Raw genomic sequence first — 17,339 nt, 5'->3', positions numbered from 1 at the left:
TTTAAATAGTAGAAACATATTAGGCTGTCGGTCTAGAAGTGTCAGATGTAGCATGACTGTCCGTGGATAGAATATTTCAATTCAATTCCCTCTTCTGTGAGCACTGGCCTGGCTAGGGTTGTCTGTTTTTCACCATGCCTACACTGCTACATGCTACCTTACAAGTAGGCACTCCAGAGACAAACTCACGAAAAAAAGCAGGAAATAAATGAGTCATGAACTTAATTTAGTCAGATATCCATACTTATACCACAAATGGTTCCACTTTTAAGCCTTGTCATCTGTAAGACTGTTTACATGTAAAAATATTTAAAACCACAGAAATGAAGCCACCACAGGTGGGTAAGTGCAGATAGCCCATTCTGACAGGACCTATTCCCTCCATGGAAGTGACTTCAAGACTACAGATTCTGTAACCCTTGATCCTGATCCTCACAACACCCCTGTGAGGTAGGTAAGAAATATGTACATTTTCACATTTTATAACACACAAAGCTTACAGTGTTGAGAGGTGTTTACTTTGAAGAACCAGAAAAGTATTCAGCTCATTCCACTGATCCATCTTCCTTTATTAAAAAGAAACTACTCTGACATGAAGCCCTTAGCCTCCCCAACCACCAAAAGAATCATTGTAGTTTACCAGTAATCTTGTTAAGTCGGGCTCTCTTTGCCTGAAATGAGTTGCCTTGGTTATTTTTCCTCTTGTTTGTTACTGTGCTCTCTGGCTGTGGAAAGACGATCTTTGGAACGCTGTCTATGTGAAGTCCTACTTTTAACAGAACACATATATGAGAATTGGTTTGGAATCCAAAATAAGACATAACAATTGATAGATAGCAAGTTAGCAAAAGCACTTTGTTTATTACTTTTTTAAATCTAGTGCTGTATTATGATTTAAACAAATATAAATCCCTCTGGATTCATACAACAGAAATAAAAGCTTCCTAAATAGTTATTCTTGAGGGAAAGTTCAACGAGAATAATTTCTTCTAAGCAGCACACTGAAACAGCACTATCTATACCTTAAAAACTTAAACCAGAAATTACAAACAAAAACCTATTAACAAATATCAAATTGATTTATACTCAAGAATATTGAAAGCATCTAATCAATATTTGACAGTATCTTCAGAGTTACACTGAGATAATAAAGTCAGTCGTCTAATTAAGCTAGGAGCAGATAATTTAATTCTAAGTTCAACATTATAGGTAACCAAGTGATTTGGGTTTATTTGCTACCTCAGTTTACCTGTGTCACAAGAAAGGAAAATAAACAGGACTGTATTTTGTACCAAACGGTTCACTGGATGTGGGCAGCTCCTCCTCCTTCTCAGTCTCTACTGTGGCTATGCAAGCTGGAGTTTCTACCTTCTTTGAAGGTACTTTAAACCATCTTCCCACGTCTCTCTCTTTCTCTTTATTGCTGTTAGCACTGGTTCGAGGTTTAGTCACTGTTTTACTCTTCGCTGCAGCTGCAGCAGCTGCTTTAACTAAAGCAATCCAGTCCTCCAAAGGAAAAACAGAAAACGTGAAGTCTTAAAAATACAGCTTTAGCTTCACTACTAAATAAAGCTATGTGTTACATCTTGATAGTTACTCACACATACACACATGGAAAAATTAGGCTAACTCTATTTATGTGGCAGATTATCAGTATGAATGAGCTTTTAGTTTAATAAACAAATCGTTGACTTGAGCTGAAAATCCAAAGATAAAATGAGAAAATATAGTAGCATATAGTTCTAGGATATGTTTCTATATAATTACATAAAAACAACTTACAAAGCCTATAGAAAATTTGAATGCTATATGACATGCTATTTCAGTGTTTCTGAGTTAAAAGTGGCATTTCTTTCCCATTAATACAGTGGATCATGTAAAAAGAAAATTACATTAAACTCTTATGAATATTGAGAGAAATACATTATGACTGACTAAGCTACTGTTCCTTTCTAAAAAGCACATACCATTTGACTCATTGTTAACTTCTTAGATTAAACACGAATTTATTTTTTAAACATTTAAACTTCAGGAACAATTTATCACATCTTCATACTACTACTAAAGAAAATGTGTTAGTTGTTAAATTAACTTGTTTTTTAGTGTATTTGCTTTGTGTGGGTGTAGGGTGAGGGACACACATGCCATGGCAGGAATGTGGTAAAAATTCGAGGAAGTCCTTCTACCATGTGGGTTCCTGGGACCAAGCTCAGCTCAAACTCAAGCCATCAGACTTGGAAGCAAGTACCTTTACTTGCTGAGCAATCTTCCTGTCCCTAAATGAATCATAGTATTTAATTTTTAGCTCAGACTTCTTTATTGTGAAAGTATAAAACAGTGTAGAGAAGCATAGAGTGGTGCTATACTGAATTTCTTAAATAGCATTTGTAATGTCTCTACAGAGTTAGTCTTCCACTCGTGCCCCTAAGCACTATCTAAATGGACAATAAAGCTCATCCAGCATGCATAGTTCTTATTATAAGCAACTGAAATAATTTACAACAAAAATGAATTTAATTAGCAGGTTGCTATTGTTAACAAATTAAAAATATAGAGCTAACCATTCACCCTTGAAAATACATGGTGGAGATAAACAGGTCACCCTGGACAAACAGCAAATGAGTCTTCAGCTATCCCTCCCCTCCATAACTGAAATGATCTGCAAATATCATGTGATCCACCTAACAAGTTTGTTTCCTTTTGCCCATTTTCTATTGAATGTCCCATAAGACAAGTCAGGAATCAGTCTAACACTAAAACACAAAGCTGATAAAAGAGAAAGGTCTAGTCAAGGCAATAAACTAACCATAAGACAGTGTGATAGGGAAGGAATCGGTAAGGAAGATCAGAAGTTGAAAACTACCCTCAGTTATGTAGGAAATTCAAGGATGGCCCAGACTACATGAGACCATCTTCAAAAAGAAAATGATAGGACAGGTCACAGAGAAATAAAGTATCTGGAGACAACTGCAGAAACGTATTCTGACTGAAAAGGAAAATTAACGGAGGACTTCAGAGATAAGGTGCAGGAGCTGGTCTCTAGAGACAAGGAGAATTGGCTGGGTAAATGGACAGCTAAAGGGGGAACAAGTCTTCCAAACAGGACGAAAGAAGGCAGTGTGGGATGGGGATGTGTGTGGAAAGGTCAGGTGAAGAGGAAGTAGCTGGGGACTACTGGAGCTGAAGGGGAGCTTCCAGGCTCACAGTGAAGGAGTGAGGAGAATTAAGTCCAACCAAAACAGGAAAGGTAGGCGTGGTCAACACAAGAGGAGGAGTCAGCAGGCGCACACCTGCAGTACTCCACGCAGGGGCCTATGTTTGCAAACTTATTCAAAGCAGGTGATGTGACTCAGGTGCCCCACTGCAGCTGCTTGTTTTCTGCAGTTGTCAGAGAAATGCCAGACAAGGTTGGGGTCACTTCCATCTCAAGTTGTTTTCTACCTTCAAAACAGATGCAGCAGAAGGATCATTGTGGCTTTCAAACCTTAAATACTTAAAACTGCTTTTTTAATCATAAATTGGTCAATCGTGGCAAACATTAAGGCCATGTGGTTAAATATCTCCAGCGTTCTTCCTCTGAACTTTTACGTAGGGAAGCTTCACTGTCAAAAACAACTGAGGATATTTTTCCATGGACCAGAACCAATAACAGACTCAAAATGCTCTGTAGCCAGGACAAGAGAGCAGCAAATTAACAAGGAATGCAGTTTTGAAATCACAAGGTTTGAGCTAGGAGTCACTCTGCAAGTAATGAAACTATACATCCATCATTCAATTCCTAAGTTCTGAATTTCTCATTGTAAGACTAAAAATATCAAGCATGTGTACATGAAAAGATCTGCTAACACCAATAAAACAGATGGAAATTATCAGGAAGGGGAATTGTAAGGGATTTTAAAACCACTTATAAGCCAATCTTCAGTGCATTTCTATATAAACTTTACATCAGCACACTTGCAGGAAGAGTGAAGGAGATGTGAGGTTGTGGTTACAGATTTTAAATTTAAAATGAATCCCTCATTCTCTCTCCCTGCTGTTACTGCCACTATGCTTAGTAATGGTGGAATATCAGGGAGACCAGCAAGTAGTAACATAGGATTGTACTCAGTGTAAGAACTGAACTCTATCATGAGAAATGCCATAACTACTTCACAACTATGGATCAGTTTTATAAAAGAGGACAGGGATAGATAGGGACAAGGCATCTTAGTTTGAACAGGCAATATGTCTACCATCCTGTATTCCCCAGCAGAGAACAATGCCTACAAACAGCACAGAAGGGCCTGCGGCTTACACTTGAACAAGAGTGTTTCTAAAAGCTCTCTGAAAGGTCAAGCTATCTTCAGAATCTAACCAGAGTGGAACACAACCAACCAGCTGTCCCAAAGTCAGCAACAATCACATTAGGACTTTGATTTAAGATAAGAAAACAATCCCAGAAGTTGATATATACAACTACTACTAAAGTCTCATCTTACACAATTCCTAAAGAGGGCTTAGGGGAGAAGTTTTTTACTGTACATTTATTCAGTATGCAGACTAATTCTTTGTTAAGTTAGTAAAAGATGCTTTACTTTATATATTCATAAACGGGTTCTCAAATACTCAAGCTCTAGAAAAGAATCTTATCTTTGCCTAGTCACCTGATTTGTTATACTTCCTAGATGAGGTAAACACCTAGTTGGGGTAAAACTCGTAAAATAACTTATAAAAATACTTAGTAAATATTTTTAGTCTGCATATAACTAAGAATTATAAGGGAAATCAAAAATTAAAAGGAAATAGAATGCCAACCAAGTACTCTTTAAGTAGTTTTGTATTTTGGCATTGATCTTACTGTTAATGCACATCATGGTATGACAAAGTATTTCCAAGTGCAACATCCAATAAGTCTAGTATCTATAGCCCGTAATACAACTGCAAACCAAATTGTCTCAACGAAGACAAAATGAGAGTGTCATTTCACGACACTGAATATCTAGAGTTAGAGAATCCCCGTAGTAAAGCAAAAGAAGGAGCTGACTTAAAGTTGTGGAGCCAAATATGCTCCCAATATTTTAATCAGTCGCCGGGCGGTGGTGGCGCACGCCTTTAATCCCAGCACTCGGGAGGCAGAGGCAGGTGGATCTCTGTGAGTTCGAGGCTGGGCTGGACCGATAGTCTCCAAAACAATACAGAGAAACCCTGTCTCGAAAAACCAAAAAAAAATATTTTAATCAGTCTCCCTATTCGCCATTGGATGTTTGGAAGACTTCGTTAGTGCAGACACACAGGACACACAGAGAAGTATTGGTTGAGAGCCCTTTGACTATAAATTGCATTTACATGTATGTAACCTAATCATTTCATAAGCCATCACACTTTCCGGAATACTGAAAACTATTTATTCTAACTGTGGAATTAGACATTTGCAGACCATAAAATGTTCATGCCCAACTGAAACTAGGCATGTGATTTTTAACACACTTCAGGATAACATTTTTACTATATGGTATGGAACAAATAGGAAACATATTTTCACATTAGACATTTTCACAGATTACTTTCAAGTTCTTAAATTAATTGTAGGTCCAGGTGCTGAAAATCCCAAATAACAGCAGAATATAAAAGAGAATCATTTTTTGTCTCTAATGGCACCTTTCTCTCCAGTGACTGAGGAGGCACACTCAGCAAATGGAACATGGTTTCTGGCTCCATCCCAGACTCTCCTCCAAGTGCTCACCACCCCTTCCTGCTCTAAGCAGTGGCAAAGCACAGATTGCACTGTTTACATTATGCTGCTTAGAGAGCCCTACATCAAACAGCCTACAGAGTGTCAGGTAAGCGCCTTTTAAGGAAGGTGAATAACTATGATTTGTAGAAGGAAAGAAGAAAATAAGAAACTCATGTAAAATTTCATATTAAAAATTAGCTTTCTAAGTAAGACTCTATATCAGGTAAAACAAAACAAAATTTAAAAGCAAAAAGGCACTTACCTCACTTCCCATAGACTGGTTACACGATCCAGCTGGGTCGATAGGACAACACCAGCTTAGTGGATGCTGGGATTTCACCTGGAACAGAAACTAGTGACCTATAACTTTAGCAGGTCTAAAACCAAAGAAGCAGAATCAAGTGTATACTTTATTTTACAGTCTAAGCTTCTCTTTCTTGCTGCTATTTGGGGCTCTCAGCACATAAGCCTACAATTAGTTCATTTAATGGAACAGAGAGGTATGTATGTTCTCAAACACCGTCCAGGAGGACATCCCTTGAGTGGCAGGGACACGGAGCACTCTTACCTGCCCTTTAGCATCCTCAGGCATGGCTTTAATGTGCATTCTCTTTAAACAGCGGATCACTCCATCATAAAACTGAACTGTGAATGTCCCTGAAATAGAGCCATCAGAAGAATTACAAAGGATCATGAAGCTTATAACACCACTGGGAATCTAATCGCGGTACGATGTAAAAGGATGCTCTGCGGTTGCACTAACACAGTCGCAGTGTGCTGGAGTTACAAAATATATTTTCTCTCTACACTTGAAACAATTATGAACTAGCATTACCCTTAAAATATGCACAAATTAGGTCCTGATAACTTAGCTGCATGTAACTTTGACCTTTACTGAAGAATTTTGACAAAACCATTATTTACAAGACCAGTATCTCTACAGGAATGATCACTGGCTCTCTTCAAAAGTTACTTTTAGGTAGGTAACAGAGAGAAAGATCTGATATGTAATAAGGATCATTTTCTCAGGAAATTTACAATAGTGTTAAAATGGCAAAAAGGAATATTCTCATATGTGAAATTGAGGCTAGAAAATAATTTAGAAAGTATCATGATGAAAGTTGTCTGCAGACCAGCATAACAAGCTTAAGAAGTTGAGGATGGCAACTGTGTGACACTCATCTCAGTGCAGAATAGCCATTTCTACCATGCTATGCAGCCATGATCCCTTCCTGCATCTACCTGCTTGTGGGTCTTGAAGCAATTTACTTTCCATGGCAGCAAGTCAGTATCAAACAGGGTTACTTGAAAAAGTAGTGTAGATTTTACACTTATGGAAGAGTGGAACACCACTTTAAGTAGATACCTGGTCTTTACAAAAGAAGTACAAACAAGAAATGTGATCATTATTATCACAGGTATAAAGTTGACTCCAAAGTCAATGGCATATATGTAAAAAGATTCTCTCTTTTTGTTGTTATTGTAACTTGAAAACCACAATTTGATATTATATTTTTATATAATTAATATAATTTTATAAATATTGCAAAGTTCTAAACATAAGTTAGAACTTAAAGATCAAGTGAGCAGTAGGGACGTAAAGACAGTGGTAAAATTTTAAGAATGCCAAATTGGATACATACCTTGTACTATCATTCCTGCAACTGTTTTTTCAATTCTTTCTACCATGTGGCACTCCTGGTAGCCCATTGTTGTGTGTATAGATACTAGCTAGGCCTGTCCCTCCAGCCCTTGCTCATGCTATTTCCTCCAACTGGATGCTTCCCTGTGTCTCCTAACTGTACCTAACTCTTAACCACTTTTCAATGACCATCTGTAAGTGGAAACATCTCTGATCACCCTAGTCCACATTTCCTACCCTCCTTCCTTTACTTTTTATTCTTTGAAAATGCTATACATGGATACCATGTATCCTAATCACAACCATTTCCCAATTACTTTCTCGCTCAAACTCCACCCCCATAACTTACCTTTCTTCCAACCTCACGTCCTCTTCTTTTCTTTGTGTAATAGCCCTCCGAATCTAACTATTGCAGCCCCTGTGTATGGGTGCAGGCTTCTGGGGGAGAAAGTAACCATCGGTCTTACCCTGAATGGTGCAATACTAAGCTACCAGACAGGATGTGTTCATTAGTGCGATGGTGAGGAGACCACCATTGACCACATGGTGTGGGGGGAGGAAGATGACCAACTGCTCTCTTGATTGGACTTGAGGCCCTTCCACATGTTCAGCACTGGAAACATGGTCAAGATGCACAGCTAGAAATGTCAGAGGCTCAAGGGGGAACCTACTGATGTTGTTTTACTAAAAGGTCATGTTTTTAAACTGACTTCTCAATACTTATGCTTATATTCATAGCAGTGCTCTCCTCACTTGTGTGAGCTTCATCACAAATATCTAAATGTCCACATTAGGCAGCTCCATTTTGCTTTTACAATGAACTGGGGTTTTCTGCCCCTCCCATTTCTTTTTCTTTGGAAGAAAGAGGTAAGCTCACCCACCATGCGGGGCATTTAGAAATCAAAGTTAATCCTTCTGTAGAGAATTACAAAGATAACTATGGATGTTTCAGTAACGACTTGCTAGAAGTACTGCAGAAATGCCAGTAGCCACAGTACCATTAACATCGCGTTTCTGTTAGTGCAAACTTAATTTTCTGTTTTGAAATCTGTGGATAAGTAGGAGAGGATAAACAATGACAGCAGTTTGATTGAGTGCAGTGTGCATGTGTCTACATACACTGCTGCACCAACACATGCTTGGGAATTAGGGCAGGTCCTAAAGTGCTCCACAGTCAACACAACTGATGCAGCTGCAGAGCACTGTGTGCTTTACTTTGTCTGCTTTGGGATGGGTCTGACCTCCCATGAAAACAGACTCCGGAGTTCTTTCTGCCCACACTGCTACTGACACCTACTCTCCGCTAGTGCCAAGTGTGGTGGTATCTTGCTTGTACAAATAAAGCCTGCCTGAAGGTCAGAGAATGGAGCTTGCCACTAGCTAACCATAGAGGTCTAGAGGTCTGGAGGTCCACACAGACAGACAGGAAGTGAGACAGCTGGGTGGAAACAGGATATAAGCAGGAAGAAACAGGAACTCACTCCATGTCTGCTGAGAAGTGAAGGAAGTAAGGTGTGCTGTGGTTTGCTCCTTCTTGTCTCATCTCTCAGCATTTCCTCTATATCTGACTCCGGGTTTTTATCTACATCAAGAGCTCCATTTACAGCCCAGGCACAGACTTTTAAAAAAAAAAAGACACTGTGGAGCCCAGCCCCATACAAGCGTAAGCACCAGCGGGAAAGGGCACCAGTGACAGCGCTGTCCCCACCTCTTCCTGCAGCAGGTAACCACTAACAATGAATCCAGTCTCCATGCAGCACCACCACTGCAACCATGAGAGGGACTGAGATCTCTGCAAAATGATACCACGACTATCAGCTGGACTACTGTGATTCAGTTTTCATACGAGATTCCTTACATATCCTCTTAAGTGCTTGCTGCTTCTGTTTTACCTCTATTTCTTTCAAGCTTGGTTTTAGCTTTAATCCCAAGTTTAAACTTTCCATGACTTTTATCACTTCCAAATAAAACCCCAATCTTTAGCAAGATTCTCAAGTCCCTCACATGCTGGCCTTTGCTTCTGTCCACCTATACCCAGTGTTCCATTCCAGAGAAAGCCCTTCCAGCTCTTCTTAGCTAGCTAATGTGTCTTTCAACGTAAAGGAAGTATCCCTGGTAGATCCAATGTCCTGGCAAAGAAGCTATCACTCAGTGTGTAGTTTTGTTTCTTTGAAAAAAGCATCAAGTAGTCAAGTTTATTATCTGTCTGAAAGATTTTGCAGGCCTGTGGGAGTCTTACCAGGTTTTTTGACTTAGGTTGTGAAGTCACGAGCCATGCAGTATGTAACAAATGTTCCCATAGATACTACCAGCAGGAAATCCATACAGGACAACATAAAATAAGAAGGCTCTATGCAACAATTATATACCTCAACTGAAATTTAAAATAAAGCAATTTTCTCCCCACCCTACTTAAGTCTCAGGTCATGTCAAATGCATACCTTCTTTGTTAATTGCTTCAATCTTGGCAGGGTAATAGCGACAGTCTGTCCAACGTGCTAGAACTTCTTCTCCAGCTTTCAAATCCTGGTCAAACAACTTTCAAGATCAATGTCATATATAATAACCATTTAATTAACAAAAACAAGCAACTAATTCGACCTGATCCTTTTAAAATGTCATAATGTATCTAGAAAAGCCTCACATGGGAAAACCCTCCTACTTACAAAGAATTCTTCCTCATCCTTTAGTCCTTCTTTTCTAAGCGCAGGTCTTTCAAGGGGTCGCAACCTGTTGCTATCCCAGTAAATCCACTCATCATAACGATGACTCCAACGCTCAAAATGGACTAACATCTTCCCTTCTTCATAATCAATTTTTTCAATTCGTGATGGATACCTCAAAAATAAAAAAGTTTCATATCAAGAGTAATCCTTATATCATCAAGTATAAAGTTTTAAACAGAAAGATTTTAGTGGATAAAACTTAAAAATATGAGAAAAAACAGTCAGTGTACTCCTAAACTACTTAACACACAAAGTATGCATCACCATTGTAATTTTTAAATGATTGCTCTGAAAAACTGAGAAAAAACCCTCTGATACACTCCAAATGCAAAATATAAAGTGCTGTACTGTTTCAGAAGCTAATCTGCTGACATGTGTCAAATGGTAAACATATTCCTACTTTTTTGATTCAGTAATTCCAGTTCTGAAGCTATATATACAATGTATAATTTACAGTAAGAAAATTGAAACTCAGTAAAAAGTTAATATTGTTGAAGATGAAGACTTTCTATAGTTACACAAACAATGGCTCATCTAACAGAAAGGAGTATCAATCCTCAAACGCCATGCTTCACATTTACCAAGTAAAAAACTAAATCAAGATTATACTTAACATTACATATGTACATAATGCTTAGAAACCATTCCAGCATGCACAGCTGCTTCTTTGTGTGTGCCTCCCCATGTGTGCACACCTATGTGTGCCCATTAATGTGGAGGCCAGAGGATAACCTCAGCTGTCAGCCTTCAAATGTCATCCACCCCGTTTTTCTCGCCTGCAGCTTGCCAGATAAGCTAGGCTGGCAGACAGTCAGTCCTGAACACCTGCCTACATCAGCCTCTCCAGAGATAAGATCAAAAGGATACACTACCACTTCTAGTTTTTTGTTTCACAGGCTTTAGCGGGAGAACTCAAGATCTCATAATTTCAACTGAGTTACCTCGCCAGAATATACATCTACTTGCATTTGGTGTCAGTACATGTTTTATTTTCCTGTATTCTCTAGTAAGCATAGATTCCAGGAAGGAAAATTCCAAGACTATATATTTAAAAGTATTTGATTGTTTTTCTTCACAGATAGATTATCCTATGATGAATTTCAAAGTAAAAAAAATTCACTTAATTATTCCTAACATACATTAAACTGTTCACCCAGCTGTTTAATCTCCATACATGGGAGATGATTCAACTGTAATAGTTTCATATTTTTTTATTTTTAAAATAAATTCAATGCTTTGTTAATATAAAGTCATCACATAACTTTGAGGTTACCACTTGTTTTATAGGTCAGTCATGTAGTTCAAAGTCATTTACAAATTTAAATAGGCTGAGTTTTCCTAACATGATTTCTTAGTTTTATAGCATGATACTGAGCTCTTGCATAGTTCTTGGTACACACCATGCTCCTCTTCACCCACCCAGTTATACCTCTCAACAATATCCTTCCAGCCTAGCCTAACACGACCTTCCTGTCCTTTTTACTCTCACTGTTCATGACCTCTTCAAAATGCAATGCTCACATGACATCTTGGACTCTCATTTCTGTTGCCTCTACAGAACTCCATATGTTAAAAGTCTCTCTAGATAGGCTTCAAAACTAAGTACCAGTAGCGTTCTTATCGCCAGAGGCATTTATGTATGTCCCAAAAGTTTCCAACATCCAATAAGCTGGGGAAATACTGAATCAGAAAGTTACCTACTTTAAGACCTCTTGCTGTTGTCAGCAAATGGAGATAAAGCAGTTGACTTTACCGAACAGGAAATATGTAGAGACAATGCACAGTGAAGCAATGCTAGAATATTGCTCTAGCCTATGAGCTCTGGGTGGAATTAAGCTTTGTCCTTTATCATGGCCCCAGCATCTGGTGTGGCCATGACACACCAAAGCTGCTGGAGCAGTTTTTATCAGGAATATGAAGATATGAAAGACAGTCTTCACATCTCCTAAGAGCTATGGGGCTGCTGGCTGACTCTAACCTTAACTAGGTCTTCAGGGAGAAGTGGATAGGGGAAACATTTTGTTACAGAAAAACATCAAGCCCAGAAAACCGAGATTAACACACTTTTGTGTAGTTAAGGAATATCCAGCAACTTAAAAATCAAAACTACAAAACTCATCTTTTTTAGTGTTAGCCTTGGTTTGTTTTGTTGCTCTAATTTTTAAAATATAAAATTATCAAGCTGGACGTGGTGGAGCACACCTTTAATCCCAGTACTCTGGAGGCAGAGGCAGGTGGATCTCTGAGTTCGAGGCCAGCCTAGTCAACAGAGATAGTTCCAGGACAGTCAAGGCTACACAGAGAAACCCTATCTTGAAAAAGCAAACACAAAAACATATGCTTAAAACATAAAATTGTCATAGCATACAAGGAAACTCTCTACAAGGATGCCCTATATTTTTAACATTACGAGCCATTGATGCACTGTGAAGAGATTTTTGTTTACAAAAAACAAACCTGGATAAATCTCTCTCAAAGCATAAGAGCTTCTAATTTTACTTATCACATCACTCAAATTTTAAACAAAATCTAAGGACTCTGCTAAGTTCCTTCAAATTCCAAAGGAATTTTATTACTCAAATATTTTTATATATTTAAAACATTCTTCAAAGTTCAAAGAGTCCACAGTAACAGGCAGATATACTGCTGTTTTCATAACATGATTCAATTCAGAAAAAAAACAGAATCTGAATGAATTTAAATGTAAATCTAGACTGTTATTTTTAAGTAACTTATGGTTTTCCTAAAATATTTTAAATTCTGTTGGCTGAAAGGATGCCTAAAGCAACAGCCTGCACAAATTACATCTTGGGGAACCTCTTCAGGGTGAGTTACAGCACATCAGAGTCTCTACATGAATGCCTAGAGAATGATACGATTCTGCCAAGAACTAAATCAAATGCAAATGCACAGGATTATGATCTATTTCATTTTTCGCAAGTTTTACTAGTCAAAATTTAAAGGTTAAAGGTGTCAGAAATGTTATCAAGGATGTCCAACATGTACTTGAACATGTAATAAGTCAGAGGTTGGACTGATGTTTATTTAGTTCAGTGGCAGAAGGCCGGCCTACAAGAACAAGGGGCCAGTTTTGTTGGTAGATTAATAAGTAAACTACACTGAACTCTGTTAGCGTTTCATCAGTGCGCTAAGTTTGGAGCTGGATGAGAAACACTCTCCTGTGGGTCAGACTCCATAGTCTTTGCTTACAGAGTTCTTTATATATGCTGTATCTTGCTTGCTGTCCATGCTATAGATATCATAATCTGCCTTCACAGATGAGAACTAAAAAATATACATGGTACAGACATTTTTCAGAGCACAGGCTGATAAAAACCACCCCCGTTCCATCTCAGTAGAAGTGGGGTTGGTCTGGGCTAAGTCTGTATCTGAGGGTTATAACATACAGAAACTCTTAGTGAACAGACAACCTTATTTCACATGCTTAACTGATTCTGAAAACACTGCGAAGTTCACGGAAGGTTCCTAGGAAACACTGTCCATTTGAACTTGGTGGGACATCTGAAGAATTAAGACTCTGAGTACAAATGCAACATAAACACAGAGAACAGTTAATTAAATGTTCATTATTAAAAAATTATGACTGAGTGAAACTATAGCAAGTGACATCATAGAGGAAAGCAAGGTGTGTCATCTGTCCTCAAGGACTTCACTGTCAGAGATTTGAGGACACCTGAAGGCCACAATAGTATTCTACTTGGCCAGCCTACAAGACACAGATAATGGGGAGTGGAGAGCAATAAACTGAACTTGTTAGCTTGTTTCAAATGTGAAGGGCTTTGAAATAGCAATCCAATGAAATGACCCTTTGTCCTCCTCCACATAGGGCTTCCCTTTAATTTGGCCTTTGGTTACACCCTAGGAAGGAAAAGGCATGCCACAATTTTTGTCACACAAGTACAACCCCACACATGGCAATTCATGTAGAGTTCTACACAGCAGGGTACTTCCTCTGCTGCAGGAGATGCCCATACTAATAGTGTATGTTCTGACATGTGATAAAAACTTGTTGAGCAAATAAATTCACAAATGCTTTGCTATAATTGTGAGCTGAGCATGAGATTTTTCTTCCTGAATTTGGAAGATGTGATACTAATGTGGATTTTTTTTGTTTTGTTTTTGTCACTTTTACAGGCTGAGTCACAGAAAGCTGTTACTGTAAAGAATAGTGATCAGGCTAAGTCACAGACATTTACGAATGATTCAGGAAAATACCTTAGTGGGAGACTAAGATTTCAGAATCTATAGTGTCAGGCAGGATGCCACAATGACTAGAGACAAAGTTAAGAGAGAATCGCCATAGCTACCAGTCTCATCTCAGAAAGAAATGAAGAGAATGTCACCTCACCATCAGGAGACTTCTCAATGTAAAAATCCTGTATAACGCTCTCTGGCCCCTTATCAAGTGCTGCTGAGAAAGGTGTTCACTATCTACCGTCCCCACAAAAATCCCACCTCAGAAGGGAGATGGTGCGCACACAAGAGTCTGCTCTAGTGGGATTTACTGACTTAGAAAATCACAAGTTGCCTTCACTGTTCTGGGTTAACTTGGCTTTTAAGTCCTATATTCTGGAAACCTGCCAACAGAGTCACCTTTTGGAAAATGGAAGAAAAACTTCAATCTAAATCAAGTTATAGGCATGTGGACTAATATAAATGAAAAATATCGAAAAATACTAAGAATCTGGCTTGAAAACACATCTTGCTAATTTTAATTGACTTTTAGGATTGGTATTCGAGCATTTCCACGTCTAAGTTCCCTAACAGTAAGTTAAACCACAGCCCTGGCTACAAACACAGAAACACCATTGGCAAACATAAAAATTACTTTTACCTTGTCAGAACTCTTGTAATTTCACTGCTTTGTCTAAATTCTGTAATTTCAGTACTGTAACTGATGTTTTCAACTTGTATAAGATTTGTCTATTTAGAACTATAACTGATGCTTCTAACGTATACGATTGTTCAGAGAGTAACAAGTACCTATAGATTCTAGACTAAATCCTCAATTCAGTAAGAACCAGACACTGGCTAAAGACGTTGGCCAAAGAAGTTAGCTGTACCTGAGCAGTTCCCATGTGCATCAACTTCCCGGTACAGGGAAAACATGGGAACTCAAGCGATCTAAAGCTGCAAGTGAGTGTCTATCTGGCTCACACTGCTCATGTATTGTTGTCTTCTATCTGCTACACAAGATACATATTTGCTATGTGTGTCTATGTATTTACATACACATATGTGCTACCTAAATACATATAGGTATACATATGTGTGTGTGTGTGTGTGTGTCACTAAATTTGTTCACTTTATTATTGTCTTAACTTATCCACTAAGTGAAGAGACTGGGGAATTTCTTTGTTGCAAAATGCTATGTCTGGTGTAGATGTAAATGACTTTTCTTCAGAGACAGGTACTCCTAAGTTGAATTATATTTTTAAAGGGATGCCCACAAAAATACCTTCTGTAAGGCCAGAAAATCTACTACCATCGTGCTTTATCTATTATCCTTAGAGAGCAGAGACATGCATAGTGCCAGAAATACCATCTGATGAATTAATATTTAAGGTCATTTTAGAATAGCAGTAAAAAAGCATTATCTGTATTTAAGGAATTCATTCTGATTTGTCATCTACTTTGTTACATCTTGATATATTTTGATCTATGATGACAGAGTAAACTGTAGGAAAAATGACTTGTGAATCTTGCACACAAACCAAAGGAAAGGATTGACAACTACATTTAGGTTACTAGATATAACTAGAATTTTATACAAAATTTTTGAAGAAATGCCATGCAAACAAAATTGCAAAGATACTTTTAAAAGGTATTAGTAAGCTGTCAAGTTTTGTTTTTTAAATAAGTTATTTTGATTGTTGATAATAAAGCTTGTAATTTTTGTAAATTAGGAATTAACGTTCTTTATTCATTTCAGTAAAGGAAAATCAAAGCTAGGGCACTATAACAACGAGCAATGACACAGTATTATATATAACATGCACAAAGATTATTTTAAAGAGACAAGATGAATTTTTGTTTTGTTTTGAGACAGGATTTCTCTGTATTGTTTTGGAGCCTGTCCTGGAACTTCCTCTGTAAACCAGGCTGGCCTCAAACTCAAAGATCCGCCTACCTCTGCCTCCCAAGTGCTGGGATTAGAGGCATGAGCCACCAATGCCTGGCTAAGATAGATGAGTTTTAACAGAGAGCAATATAGAAACCTGAAATAAGAGTTAAGAATAACCTCAATGTTAGGAGACTCTAGGAGGTAAGGATTGGCAATCTAAAACACTTACATAGATAGAATTTCATTTATATCGCGTATCTACTAAAAGTATCTAAAACCGACTAGGACAGCCAGAAGCAGAGGTAGAGCTGCCCTACGTATGCCTGTTAGGTTGAATCATTACTTGCCAAATAAAAAACTAAGGTAAATACAACAAGTGCAATATTCTTGGAACCTAGCAACTTTTTTTATATTGTTAGCTTCCTGAAAGCACTTCAGCTATGCCTTGTCATTTTCAAAATTCCATCACCTCTTCACCCTAACTACATTGGCAATGAAGATAAACAATATTACTATGCTAGTATGTTAAAAAAGTTACTCCTATCCTTCATGCATGCTAGTTTTTCACATTTTAACACAATAATGAAAACAAAAGTCTTAATTCAAAGTTGGTACCATAAAATGAAATAAAAACACAAATTCTAAAAGTTCTTGACAGTGACGTTTTCAGATCTTTGCACACGCACTTACTCCTATGGCACCTGCCAGTACCAACTTTTCTTTGAGCCGGCTTCTTAGTTTGGTACCCACCACCTTCTCACACTGCAAGCGCTGACGACTAAGAAAGGTCCCCTCCTCCTGCCCACCTTTCCTGAACTTGCTCTTCCTTCCATCAGCACTCAACTCAAAAGTTCGTGTACTTTAGACAATTTGTTTGAATTTCTAGAACCAGACTTTTAAAACTCGTGCCAGCAAACTCCAGAATTCTAGGTTGCAGCTGTCTAACCCTAACACCCAGCATTTAGACTATTTCCAATAGTCAAGGTTTGCACCGACCACTTGTTTCACTTGACTCCACCCCCTTTGATGTTGATGTTCATCACGCACCTTCACCATGTGTAAGAAGCCATGCTAGGCCAGCGTCTTTCTGTGAATGTGTACTGAGGCCCTCAGGACACTGTGTGGGAGGCACTGCTTCCCACCATCTCTGCACTTCTGACACTGGGTCTTACT

At 38.3% G+C, this 17,339-nt stretch overlaps 1 protein-coding gene across 9 annotated transcripts in view; it reads right to left on the bottom strand.

Annotated features, from left to right (window-relative positions):
• The window catches only part of Phf20l1 (PHD finger protein 20 like 1), a 65,091-nt gene that overhangs the window by 39,132 nt on the left and 8,620 nt on the right, over positions 1-17,339 (bottom strand). For 3 of the 9 annotated variants that reach the window (XM_040730627.1, XM_040730628.1, XM_040730629.1), the window contains exons 3-8: positions 10,022-10,193; positions 9,797-9,881; positions 6,282-6,370; positions 5,976-6,065; positions 1,293-1,506; positions 641-769 (exon numbers count right to left, since the gene is read on the bottom strand). In XM_040730627.1, coding sequence (XP_040586561.1) covers positions 641-769; positions 1,293-1,506; positions 5,976-6,065; positions 6,282-6,370; positions 9,797-9,881; positions 10,022-10,193 — 779 coding nt within the window. The remainder of the gene's footprint in view (positions 1-640; positions 770-1,292; positions 1,507-5,975; positions 6,066-6,281; positions 6,371-9,796; positions 9,882-10,021; positions 10,194-17,339) is intronic. The other 6 variants (XM_040730634.1, XM_040730635.1, XM_040730630.1 and 3 more) reach the window with 5 other exon arrangements.

The sequence above is a fragment of the Mesocricetus auratus genome, unplaced genomic scaffold (genome assembly GCF_017639785.1).
Source record: "Mesocricetus auratus isolate SY011 unplaced genomic scaffold, BCM_Maur_2.0 Super-Scaffold_100023, whole genome shotgun sequence".
NCBI classification, from domain to species: Eukaryota; Metazoa; Chordata; class Mammalia; order Rodentia; family Cricetidae; genus Mesocricetus; species Mesocricetus auratus.
Note: the sequence above shows the minus strand (reverse complement) of the source record. Positions and strands in the feature narration are given on the sequence as shown.